Source organism: Copadichromis virginalis, linkage group LG16, assembly GCF_057382275.1.
Source record: "Copadichromis virginalis isolate Kocher_CV1m ecotype Utaka linkage group LG16, C_Virginalis_male_GT1.1, whole genome shotgun sequence".
Classification (NCBI taxonomy): Eukaryota; Metazoa; Chordata; class Actinopteri; order Cichliformes; family Cichlidae; genus Copadichromis; species Copadichromis virginalis.
The window spans coordinates 19,008,455-19,021,904 of NC_140633.1; the positions used below are offsets into that span (position 1 = coordinate 19,008,455).

General features: G+C 47.8%; 2 protein-coding genes across 5 annotated transcripts in view; one reads left to right on the top strand and one right to left on the bottom strand.

Annotated features, from left to right (window-relative positions):
• Positions 1 to 13,450, top strand: part of il1rapl1a (interleukin 1 receptor accessory protein-like 1a) — a 175,555-nt gene that overhangs the window by 26,863 nt on the left and 135,242 nt on the right. The window lies entirely within an intron of this gene.
• On the bottom strand, positions 10,786 to 13,304 carry LOC146690584 (uncharacterized). The gene is made up of 2 exons (XM_085434657.1): positions 11,106 to 13,304; positions 10,786 to 11,019 (listed from the first exon to the last, which is right to left on the bottom strand). The coding sequence occupies exon 1, from the start codon at positions 13,302 to 13,304 to the stop codon at positions 11,688 to 11,690; it is 1,617 nt and encodes a 538-aa protein (XP_085290783.1). The 3' UTR covers positions 10,786 to 11,019; positions 11,106 to 11,687.

Genomic DNA, 13,450 nt, shown 5'->3' on the forward strand with positions numbered 1-13,450 from the left:
ATTCTTTTACGGCAGTGTTGCATTAAAGGCATTGGTAAATGCGGCCATTAAACTACACTAAACTTTAGATCAATAACATGTAAAAGTGGTGCTTGGCCTCGTACAAGTGGTGACCTTCCTTACATGCAAATGAGTATGAAAATGATAATAAAATAGTCTATTCAAAATACAGCCAGTGTCTCAGACATTCAAAGTATACCTTGTAGGTCAAGGTGAGAGCACTTATGCATTGCTAGTGATATGTTCCACCATTCATCTTTGACTGGATAAACCACGCCCACAAAGCCATTGTTTAAATGTTGTTTAAAAAATGAATGTTAGACAGTAGGGTAAATGAATTTCAGTCGTTAATTTGATCCTTAAATCAGTTTTGTAAGTGCACAACAAATATTTTTTCTGTGTTATTATTATCAATCATTTTTCTGTCTTGTACATAATTACAAATAAGATTTGTAATTATGTTCTCTGTTCTGCTTAGAGTACAGTCAGTCAGTGAGTGACTAAGTTGAAATTGGTTGACTCCATGTTTTTGCTTGTGTGTCCGTTTTGTATGACCCTATCCACATACACTAGTACCTGTGTGTTTGTATGATTTGGTCTGTGGAGGATTTTGGCATAGATCAGAGTCAGGATAACACATCCGGTCAATCACGTATTCCTCTGGGTCCTTCGGTCAATTATTGATGGCGGTAAACTCAATATTACCTCTCAAGTGTGGGCTCAAAGACATCTGACTGACACAATGAAGGTAAGCTAGCCTTTTTGAAAGACTGCGCTCGCCTCTCTGCCAGCAGCTCAAAGGGAAGCCTGAAAGATTATAAAAAGATTATCAATTAGGTCATGGGGAAAATCAAGCTCACAAAACAGACACTGTCATTTTAGCTCCATTTTTTTCTGTCTCACACAAACTAATGGAACATCCAGCAGTACTGAATTTGGACGGTAAATCCATCAATAAATAATGCCTTCTTTATTTGTGTTCAAAAAGAATAATGAAAAAGAGTAAATAACTCATTGCTGCAAGTTTGTAAGGATAATATTAGTGTAGTTGCTTGCATGAAATTAACATTCCATTCATTATTTACCCTGAGCAAAATTTTCTTGTTTATGCATCTGTTTCTCTAAATGGAAAATGGTGCTGAAAAATTAATCTTTTTACTTACCTATTTATTTATTGTTTTATTTTGAATAATTGATTTTGCCCGAAGACAATTAACTCAAAAATGGTTTAATTGAAAAATATATTTTCCTGCACTTTCAGCTTTGATCACTGGCTGCTGACAAGCTGAAGGGAATTGAGGTTAAAGATGAAATGTAGCGGTACAGAAGATTAATTTGCAGATAAAGCCACATGATAGGTGATTGTTTTCTGACTCAGAGGTTTGGGATATTTATCTTCTTGGCTGGAGATGAAGAGATTGAGCACACACTTCCATGGCTGCTCTCAAATTAACAAATCACCATCCCTGAACTGGGTTTTCCAAACCAGTCCAAAACAGAAATTTTGGAAGATAAAGTTTGAGACAAAGAAAGAAAAGCTTGGGCTACTCTTCTAATGAATTGTTTGTGGGGCATTCTCTTTCCGATGGGAAAACTCTATTGTTTTCATTGGGTTACAGAAAGAAGAATTTGACTCCACAACCTTGAATAGTTTCGGGTAAGAATCAGTTCTGAGGGCTTGATTAGCCCTCAAGAGATACTGTATGAAGCAACAATACAATTGATTTTTCCCCCCCAATGTCTGGGTGTCATTCCCAGCGTTCCCCAAAATCCTATAATTATTCAATGTGAAGCCTGCATTTCCCAGAATAATGAGTTTCCCAAAGGTCTGAAAGCTGTATTTGTCTCTTTTTCCCTCGCTCTTTATGGCACACTTGGTACTACTCATGCTTTTAATGACCCTTCAAGCTCAGAAGAATTATATATCAATTGGGGTAGACTATTGTTTTTGGTTTGTGTGGTGTGCACACCACACAAACCAAACTCCCCAACCAAAAACAATAGTCTACCCCAAAACAATAGTTAACATGTGGAAGCAAGTATGAGCTGTTTATACATAGATCTTATTTTTTTTTGACCCACACATGCTGTGCTCCTGCAAATGAGGGTTTGTTACTCCAGGCATTGTGCTCACCTAGGTGTTATTTTGCACTGGAATGACCAAAGTAATGCTGACTCTGCCTGAGAGTCAATACTGGTGACAGAAACAAGCTGTCCATCAAGCTCCAGTTGTCTCTGTCTTGGTCTGACCTAAACAGGCCCGCCTCAGTTTCCTGGCCACAGATCGGCCCATAAAGATCCAGACTTTAATCAGAGAAGACAGGGACTGTTTAACTGGGGTCTTAGTCTTCTTACAAACCCAATTATCAGTTTGCAGCTCGGTGAAAAAGACAATGAACGCTGCAGAATATGGATAACAAATTTATAGACAAAACAACAAACCTCTTAGTCTGCACACTGCAACACAATACATTGTTAAACTGTGTAAAAGTAAAGTAAGAGAATGGGGATAGTCAACATTACCCATGGTCTCTGAGTATTGCTGAAAGGATAGACGGATTAAGTCATTGGAAAAATAGAATTGTTACCTTGGTGATCAGTTTTCTATTAAAGCTGTCAACTGTATTCAACTATATATTTTTCCTTTAATCAGACTTCTCAAGCATGTAAAGTGGCTGTCATGGTCCTGAGTCTGAGGACTCAGTGTTTTGTGTTCCTTATGCTTTTGTTCATTCAGAGTGTGTATTCTGTTGTGATTTTGCCATTTGTTAGGTTTCTGTTCTTTGCCTGCCTGCTTCCACTTCTCTGTGTTCCCTCTGTCTGTCCATGGTGTTATTGTGTCTGCTCATGAGTCTGCCTGTCAAGTTCAGTGTCCGGTCTGGTTCTCTGTGTCTGTTAGTTTCCTGTTTTATTCTGAAAGTTCATGTCTCATGTCAGTGTGTTCAGTTTTACCTCTCCCCTGTCTCGTTAGCCTTATTGCTCCCAGCTGTGTCTCCCTCCTGTGGCCCATTCCCTGATTACTCCCCGTGTATTTAAGCCCTGTGTTTTCCTGTGCTCTCTGTCGCGTCGTCTGTTTAACTCCATGTCAGTCTGCATTATTCTGTTACCTGGTATTCATTCTGCGTCTCTCTGCCATCTCTCTTTGTGCATTTCGCTCCTCCTCCCGTGAGTGTCTGGTTTAAGTTTTGTTCTTTAGTTTTCCCAGTTTAGGTTTGTTTACTCCCCGCTCTGCTCTTCCTGTTTTGTCACTTTATCACCTCTGCAAATAAATTTTCACTCGCACCCCAGTCAGTGCCTGCATCTTGGATCCTTTTCTCAATTCACCACACGACTGCTGTGCAGCCGTGACAGTACGACGCGACCACAAGATGGATCCAGCGGTCTTGGCCGGGGAGAGCGACCTCACACGTGCCCTACGCCTGGTGGACTGGGTAACCCACACCTCCAATGCACGAGCGAAAGTTGTGGGGATAAATGCCGTTGAGGCAATCCTGGCCGGAAATCCCTATCGCCACCAGGTCCGGGGATTTACAGACTTAATCGCTGAGCTGCATAAAGCCCAGGAAGCGGTGCAAGCTCGGGAAGTAGCCAATTGTGCCCAGCAACAATGGACTACGACCGCCACAAAGCATCCGTCTCAGATTCACCCACCGGAGGTTTCACGGCCCGACCCCCCAGAGGTTTTTCCCTGCCTGTCGGAGCCATCAGCGGTGGGGAGGAAACATTCGCGCCACCGACGCTTCACCCCACAGCCGGATTCAGGGACTCCTGTGCGACCAGCTGTGGTGAGTTTTAAGGACGCTGGTGCTTCTGGGACTGTGTTTTCTGGGGCCGTTCATGGGGAGGGTAAAGACAGTACACGGCGTTTACCTACCTTCGTGGTAACTGACCTCTCACAAGTTGGCATTTTCAAAACATCCATAACAGTAGCTGACTGTGTTTCATCCACTCCACCACCAACTCCAGTCTCACTTCAACCAGTACATCAGCCTTTAGCCAGTTCATTAGCCCAGCCTGCATCTATGCCATTAGCCCGATCACCCGTTCCCTCCATACTGGAGGCTGTGTCTGTGCCACCCATTTTGAATCTCGTTCCTAGCACCCATTTTGAGCGGAGAGACAAATGCATTAAAACCACTCTAGTTTCTCAGAAACTGGCTAATTTAGAGACTGTTACTCGCCCCAGGGCCTCCCCAGAGGCTGGGTCTCAGCCCCCAGCAGACTCAGGACCCCTGGCGGTTAAGAAGCCAGCTGAGGACCACACCCGGCCGTCGCTGCCTGAGCAGACCCAATGCTCTGTGCAGCTGCAGTCTGCCATGTGTTTGCCAGAGGCCCGTGCGCCTGCTGGTTCTGTTGCGTCCCTGCCAGAGGCCCGTGCGCCTGCTGGTTCTTTTCTGTCTCTGCCAGAGGTCTCCGCACCTGCTGGTTCTGTCCTGTGTGTGCCAGGGGCTTTAGTGCCCACTGGTTCTGAGACTGTTTTTGCTGGGGGGCCCGAGGAGCCCGTCCAGCCTTCTGCCTCGTCAGCTGGGGGGCCCGAGGAGCCCGTCCAGCCATCTGCCTCGTCAGCTGGGGGGCCCGAGGAGCCCGTCCAGCCATCTGCCTCGTCAGCTGGGGGGCCCGAGGAGCCCGTCCAGCCTTCTGCCTCGTCAGCTGGGGGGCCTGAGGAGCCCGTCCAGCCCTCAGCTGCAGTCTCATCACCAGCTGCAGTCTCATCACCAGCTGCAGTCTCATCACCCTCGCCTGGTCCAGCTTCCGCTTCCTCATCAGCATCGCCTGGTCCAGCATCTGCTTCAGCATCGCCTGGTCCAGCATCTGCTTCAGCATCGCCTGGTCCAGCCTCAGCTTCCTCATCAGCTGCTTCGTCTGGTCCAGCCTCAGCATCCTCATCAGCTGCTTCGTCTGGTCCAGCCACTGCTTCATCCTCATCAGCTGCTTCGTCTGGTCCAGCCACTGCTTCATCCTCATCAGCTGCTTCGTCTGGTCCAGCCACTGCTTCATCCTCGTCTGGTCCAGCCACTGCTTCATCCTCGTCTGGTCCAGCCACTGCTTCATCCTCGTCTGGTCCGGCTTCAGCCTCCGCTTCATCCTCGTCTGGTCCGGCTCCAGCCTCCTCATCAGCATCGCCTGGTCCGGCTCCAGCCTCCTCATCAGCATCGCCTGGTCCGGCTCCAGCCTCCTCATCAGCATCGCCTGGTCCGGCTCCAGCCTCCTCATCAGCCTCGCCTGGTCCGGCTCCAGCCTCCTCATCAGCCTCGCCTGGTCCGGCTCCAGCCTCCTCATCAGCCTCGCCTGGTCCGGCTCCAGCATACTCATCAGCCTCGCCTGGTCCAGCCTCCGCTTCTGCTTCAGCCTTGCCTGGTCCAGCCTCCGCATCCTCATCATCCTCATCAGCTTCGTCTGGTCCAGCCTCCGCCTCCGCCTCGTCTGGTCCAGCCTCCGCTTCGCCTGGGGCTGCAGGGGCCACGCAGCCTTCAGGTCCCCTACTACCACCTCCACATCGTCGGTCATCTGCCAGGCCGCTTGTTGGGCATCTCCGCCACTGTGGACGCCCTCCTGAACGCCCTCCTGAACGCCGCCACTACCTTCCACGTGGCCGGCCTCCGGACTTGTTTCCACACCGCTGTTGCCGTCCGCACGGTCGGCCCCCAGAGCTGTTTCCACGCCGCTGTTGCCGTCTGCACGGTCGGCCCCCAGAACTGTTTCCACACCACTGCCTACTGCGTGGCCGGCCTCCGGACCTGCCCCACTGCTGCTGCCTTTCACGCGGTCGGCCCCCGGAACTGAACTGTTTTGGCCTCCGGGTCGGCCCCCTGACCTTGTCCGTCTGGGCCTTTTCGGACTATGTCCCTCCGTCCTGGACCCCCACCGCCCGCCCTGGTCGGGTCGTTTTCTGTTTTTTGGTTTGTGGGGTTTTTTTTTGGCTTTGGTCCGTTTTTGTGTTTCTGTTGGGCTGTCTGGTGCCAGCCCTTGAGGGGGGGGGGTACTGTCATGGTCCTGAGTCTGAGGACTCAGTGTTTTGTGTTCCTTATGCTTTTGTTCATTCGGAGTGTGTATTCTGTTGTGATTTTGCCATTTGTTAGGTTTCTGTTCTTTGCCTGCCTGCTTCCACTTCTCTGTGTTCCCTCTGTCTGTCCATGGTGTTATTGTGTCTGCTCATGAGTCTGCCTGTCAAGTTCAGTGTCCGGTCTGGTTCTCTGTGTCTGTTAGTTTCCTGTTTTATTCTGAAAGTTCATGTCTCATGTCAGTGTGTTCAGTTTTACCTCTCCCCTGTCTCGTTAGCCTTATTGCTCCCAGCTGTGTCTCCCTCCTGTGGCCCATTCCCTGATTACTCCCCGTGTATTTAAGCCCTGTGTTTTCCTGTGCTCTCTGTCGCGTCGTCTGTTTAACTCCATGTCAGTCTGCATTATTCTGTTACCTGGTATTCATTCTGCGTCTCTCTGCCATCTCTCTTTGTGCATTTCGCTCCTCCTCCCGTGAGTGTCTGGTTTAAGTTTTGTTCTTTAATTTTCCCAGTTTAGGTTTGTTTACTCCCCGCTCTGCTCTTCCTGTTTTGTCACTTTATCACCTCTGCAAATAAATTTTCACTCGCACCCCAGTCAGTGCCTGCATCTTGGATCCTTTTCTCAATTCACCACACGACTGCTGTGCAGCCGTGACAGTGGCTCTTTTTTAAAAGTTGTTGTCATGCAAAATAGTTCTTAATTTAACATTTTGGACCATGGAAGCGTCCCATAGGAATATGTAATTTATTCCTTGATTTATTACAAACACTGTACAGGCAAAATGGATCCAAAAATGGATCCAAAAATGTATCCATACGGTTGACATCAAGTAGACATCTTATATACATCTATTTTATAGGAAAATACCAAGTTACTGGTTTATTGGCCATATTGTAGGTATTTTTAGAGAAAGAAAATACTCTCTGTATTTGGTGAAAATGATCTAACCCACTGTTTTCTACTAGGAAACAATAAAGTGGGATGTTTAATTCCTTTTGATCTACAGTGTCACTTCAGATATTTCTAGTGGACTTCATGTTGTTATGTTGTTGGGCGGTTTTTACCATTTACACATCCTCGCTGGTGAAACAATATACTTTGTGTAGTGAGATGATCACTACCTAGCATTATCTATCCAGGGAGCATCCAAAGTAGTGTGCACTGTGTGAATTTTGGGCACGTCTGGACTGAAAACAAAATGCTAATTTAGACATTTCTCTGTTGATTCTCTCAAAGACCTTGTGGCACTGCACTGTCCACTGGACTGAATCAGAGTTGCAGCAGCGAAAAGTCAAGAAAATGACAACTGAGGAAACTGAGAGGCTGAGGATGAATGGGCAGCAGTTGAAGTTGGCCAAATAAACCAAATGAACCTCTTCAGCTTTGGGCCCTGGACACATAATGTTTCCTAAGTGTTTTCAAACATGCTTGCTCTCTTCCAAAGTAATATCCTTCCAAATATTCACTTTTCAGGATGACAATATAGTTATGAGGTATAGGTATGACATTATCAAGGATGACGTGACATTTCAAACAATGGGGACTCAGGAATTGGTTCAGTTGGTTCTGAAGAGTGGCTGCCTGAAAGTGTACATGCGCTTTGTGGGATAAAGAAGGACAGACAGGTCTTCCTGATTTGCAAATTATGTATATTAGCAATGCTAAATGCAAGAAAGGTTGCGCTTTGAATACGACCAACATCCAGTTCAAAATTAATGTTGAATTCATAATATTTTCACAAGCATTGCAGTCCATGTGGCTTTTCAGTGACTTTGTCCAATAATTTTAATACTACACATGAAAGCCAACATTCGAGGTCTTTGGTTATTGTCTATCAATATTTCTTAGTCAAAAACAGGCTGCTGTTGCTTTTTGGGATGGTTATATAAAATAACTTTGCAGTCATGACATATAGTTTAATACGCTTTGGTATGTTTGCTCTGGGTTGATTCAAAACAGGTAAATGAGAGGAAATTAATTGAGTCATAATTATAATTTTGACTTTAATCATAGATTTACTAAGAGAACTAGATGCCTTGTTAGATGTGAAATTCCAATTAACATGGTCTTCATTCCTGTATTTAATGCTAATTTTGCATTGGTCTGTATTGGCTCCAGGTCAGCATGGCCATCTACTTCACTGTGCCCAGTTTTACAAAATTATAACACAAAAGAAATTAATATTTTCTGACTCGATATGTCTGACAAGATTAGAAAATGTCAGAGTAAGATGCCTGAGCATATCGACATTTTTGGGATTTTGCCCTCCTGTGAACAGTCAATCTAATCAGCAATAACATAGCAAGCAGGAATGAGCCAGCAGACGTCTCAGAATCCACTCAACTCACTCTGGGTGCACTGTCCCGTGTTATTCTCTTCTTATTGTGGGCTAATTGTTTTTTGTGGCTTGCTTTGCATATTGCTCATTGATGTGACTGATCTACAGTGGAGGAAATAATTATTTGATCCTCTGCTGAATTTGAAGGTTTGTTCACTTATAAAGAAATGAACAGTCTGTAATTTTCATGGTAGTTTCATTGTTAATGCAGAGACATTACAGAAACATTATATAAATTGATTTTCATGTTATTGGATGAAATAGTAGTAATAATCATAATAAAGTGTGAATAAATATTTGATCGCCTTCAACCAAGCCACAGACTGGCTGTGTGCCACAATGATCATGAGAAAAGTGGTCGGTCAGCCCAAAACTACATGGAAGAAGCTTAGAAGGCAGTCGGGACCACAGTCCATAAGGGACCATAAGGACACCATTCCAAATATTCACTTTTCAAGGTGACAATATGTATGGCATTATCAAGGATGATGTGATATTTCAAACAATTAGGACTCAGGAATTGGTTCAGTTGGTTCTGAAGAGTGGTTCATGCATTTATTGCTTCTAGGCCTGACTATTGTGATTTGTTATTACCAGGATGTCCTAAAAACTCCCTGAAAACTCTTCAGTTGATCCAAAATGCTGCAACAAGAGTACTGACAGGGACTAGAAAAATGAGAGGATTTTTCCCCCATATTGGCTTCTCTTTATTGGCTCCCTGATAAATCTAGAATCAAATTTAGAACCCTTCACCTCACATACTAGCTCTTTAATAATCTTCTCTTAAAGACCTCATAGTACTGTATCATCCCAATACAGCACTTTGGTCTCAGATTGCTGGTTTACTTTAAAATATTCTAGGAACCAAAAGTAGAATGGGAGGCAGAGCCTTCAGCTTTCAGGCCCTTCTTATGTGGAACCAGCTTCCAGTTTGGATTTGGGAAACAGACACCCTCTCTACTTTTAAGATTAAGCTTAAAACTTTCCCTTTTGCTAAAAAATACTGTATTGGATCAGGTGACTCTGAATCCTCCCTTAGTTGTCCTGCAATATGTGTAGGCTGATGGGGGCTTTGCATGATGAGTGTTTCTTCTTCACAAACCTTTTTTCATTCACTATGTGTTTTACACATGTGAGGTTTCTTCCTATTAAAAGGGAGTTTTTCCTTCCCACTGTCGCCAAACTGCTTGCTCATAGGGGGTCATATGATTGTTGGGGTATTCTCTGTTTTCTTGTAGGTCTTTACCTTACAATATAAAACACCTTAGGGCAACTGTTGTTGTGATTTGGTGCTATGTGAATAAAATTCAATTAAATAAAATTGATTTATTCCCCACTGTGTTGCTAGTCGGTTTTTGATGAGACAACCAAAGTACCTTTAAAACTCAACAATTGAGATAGTTTCGATTTTGTAATCTGTAAATCTTTTCTTCCCAATGAGGCTAAAAAGGAAAACAATCCTGGCCTAAATAATTATTTCAGTCTGTCCCTGTTACTCACCCATATAAGAACACAAGGTAGTTGATTAGCTAAATTTCACCATATTCTTTTCATCACATTTTAAAACTTAAAACTGCCCAAATTGCTAAAGAAACACAAAAAAATATTGTGCTGAGAACTGTGCACTACATATGCATCAATCAGTGTCACCCAATCAAAGGAGGAACGTAATGTATCATCCTACAGGGCACAGTTTGTGTTATCTTTTGCCCCTGAGTCAGCCATAAACAGACAAAAGCTCTGATTAGGAATTGCTCACAGCTGCATCTCTGCATCATCACACCCTATGCTGCCTCTGCTGTCCCATACAGAGACACAAAATAATATGCTGTTTGAACACACTGTCCATTTATACACTCCAAATGTCATGAGAGAGACAGACAATACACATCTCTAAACACATCCAAGGCCTGCTGACCGGTCTGTTAGCCGGAATAATGGCTTTTAAATACAGCGGGCAGGGATGAATGAACATGCTGCAGTGAAAAACAACACTCTGCACTCGACTAAATACAGGAATGGTATCATCTCAGTTTCTTCCACTTAACTCGGCAAAAGCACCATCTTCCATTATATATGTGTGTGTGTGTTAGTGTGACTTAGTGCAGTATGTTAATGGGTACTTACTTCAAAGTATGCATGTGAATGGAAAGTCCTTTAATCAAAGTGTATGACTTGACATGTCCAAATCATGCATGATAGAGGTCACAATCATACAGATAGCATGCAAATTGTCTAAATATTATAAGATGCATATACACAAGTATGTAAATAGAAAGAGTTCTTTCAATATTTCCTTTCGATTTAAATACATTGATTACAGTGTGTTCACATTAAAAGCTGTTCAAACGCATTCAAAACGTTTTGCTACCAAACTGTCACGGTCTGGAGGGCAGACCGTGGGGATGTGGGGAAAGGAGGACCCAAAACGCAGACTCACTGTCACGGTCTGGAGGGCAGACCGTGGGGATGTGGGGAAAGGAGGACCCAAAACGCAGACTCTGCGATGCAAACAGTGCTCTTTATTTACAGTGGAAAGCTGTAAACACAATAACTCCCCGTTGCTCCCTCGAACCCCATGTGCGTGCTTCCCTCCGACGTCTGTGCTCGTGCTCGTGCTCCCCGCTGTTGTGTTACTGCACACCCTGTGCGTGCTGCCCTTCTGGTCCCTCGTTTCACCTGCAGGACAATACAGAAGCAGCCGTTAAACACTGAACCCGCGCGCACACACACACGATCCGCACTTCCTAATGCTACACACTGACTTGGAGTCTTAGCTTAATGATCCCGCGCCGGTGGGAGCTCCAACTCTCTCCTAAGTAGCTCCCCCGACGAGCCCTGATCACCAACAGGTGTGGCATGAACTTCAGGTGTGGCCAGTCCTTCCGCAGGGCCACACCCCTCAGGCCTGCAGGTGGCTGAGCTCCATCCTCCAGCCACACCCGCAGACATACACACCCATACCCTGCCTATACATATGAGTGGGACACAGACTAACACAGCACAGTGCAGAAAAACACACACATCACCAAAATAATAATAACAACAATATCAACGGGAGGTGAGTCAAAACTGCTCACGGACCCCGAGTCCTCCAGAGCTGGGTCCGTGACAGTACCCCCCCTCTAAGGGTCGGCTCCCGACGACCCGAAAACAAAAACACAAACCAAAAACCACAGCACAACCAACCCAGGGCGGGCGGCGGGGGTCCAGGACGGAGGGCCAGAACCAAAAACCACAAAAGAAACAACCCCCCCAAGGTCACAGTTCCAAAGTCCGACCGCACCCCCTGCAACGGAGCACAAAAAAAGAAAAAACACCACAAAACAGTCTCAGGCGGCCCATCATTACAAAAAGAGTTCAGGGGGCCTACCTCGAGTCCAATGGCGGCAACGTTGCAGCTCCGGCGGACGGCCCCGGGTCCGGCGGCAGCAGCAAAACAGTTCAGGGGGCCTGCCACGGGTCCGGTGGCGGCGGCGCTGCTCCTCCGGCGGCCAGCCACGGGTCCGGTGGCGGCAGAACGGTTCTGGTGGCCTGCCACGGGTCCGGTGGCGGTGGAACGGTTCCGGTGGCCTGCCACGGGTCCGGTGGCGGCGGCGCTGCCCCTCCGGCGGCCTGCCACGGGTCCGATGGCAACGTCGCTGCTCCGGTGAGCAACAGCGAGGCGTGGCAACAGGTCCATGACGCGCCGATCGCTGACGTGGACGCACCGGACGTGGACGGCGAGGAGGCCGCGCTAGACGTGGAGGTCCCTCCGGTCCGCTGACCTCCTCGGCCGGCAGCGAGAGCTCCTCCTCGGCCGGCAGCGAGAGCTCCTCCTCGGCCGGCAGCGAGAGCTCCTCCTCGGCCGGCAGCGAGAGCTCCTCCTCCGGCTCGCTGAGCTCCTCAGCTGGCAGAGCGGGCTCCTCCGGCTCGCCGAGCTCCTGCTCGGGCATGCTGAGCTCCACAGCTGGCGATGCGGGCTCCTCCGGCTCACTGAGCTCCTGCTCGGGCATGCCGAGCTCCTCCGGCTCGCTGAGCGCCTCAGCTGACGGTGCGGGCTCCTCCGGCTCGCTGAGCTCCTGCTCGGGCATGCTGAGCTCCTCCGGCTCGCTGAGCGCCTCAGCTGACGGTGCGGGCTCCTCCGGCTCGCTGAGCTCCTCCTGCAGCTGGACGAAGTCTGAGGTTTCCCGAGCTTGCACTACCCCCCGGGCTTTACGCAGGGTGCAAAGGCAGGCGGAAACTCCCTTGAGCTGGCCGAGGTAGGGGTTTCCCTCCAGGATTGCCTCGATGGCGTTTAACCCCACCACTCTTGCCCTTGTGTTGGTGGTGTGAGTTACCCAGTCCATCAGGCGTTGGACGCGTGTGAGGTCGCCCCCTCCGGACTGGGCTGCTGGAGTGGGTAGTGGAATGGAGGCTGCCGCTGGTGGAGAAGATGGCTGAGGGATGACTGCATGCGGATGAGATGACGACAGCGCCACAACCGCAGATGGTGAAGCAGCGAGTGGTGTGAAGATCTCTGACCGAGGTGATGTTACCTGCGCTGTCAGCTCGTCCACTGCAGACACAAACACAGATGGTGAGGGAAATGGAAAATTGTCCGTACTACTCACCACAGCCGGCTCTTGAGATGACCGTGGATGTGGCTGCGGTGAGGAACGCTGGCGGCGCGAACGTCGTTTCCGTGTAGACGTCGGGGCCGGCGTCTCAGGCTGTGAATCCACCAGCTGTCCGGGCCGGTGAGCAGCCTGAGGAGGAGAGTGGAGGTGGAGGGTGGAAAGTAAGAAGTCCAAGACGACAGGATTAAGGTCGTCAACCAGCCAGGGAAATCTAAGAAGCGTCTCCTGCAGCCGCCTCTCCACGGCGTGACGCAAACCTTCCGCGGGCTTCTCCCACCATAACTCACAGAGTCTGTAAACCCTGTCCATAACCTCCCTCCTGAGCCTCTCCTCAGAGACCGCTGGGTCCATGCGTGGCGGGATCATTCTGTCACGGTCTGGAGGGCAGACCGTGGGGATGTGGGGAAAGGAGGACCCAAAACGCAGACTCTGCGATGCAAACAGTGCTCTTTATTTACAGTGGAAAGCTGTAAACACAATAACTCCCCGTTGCTCCCTCGAACCCCATGTGC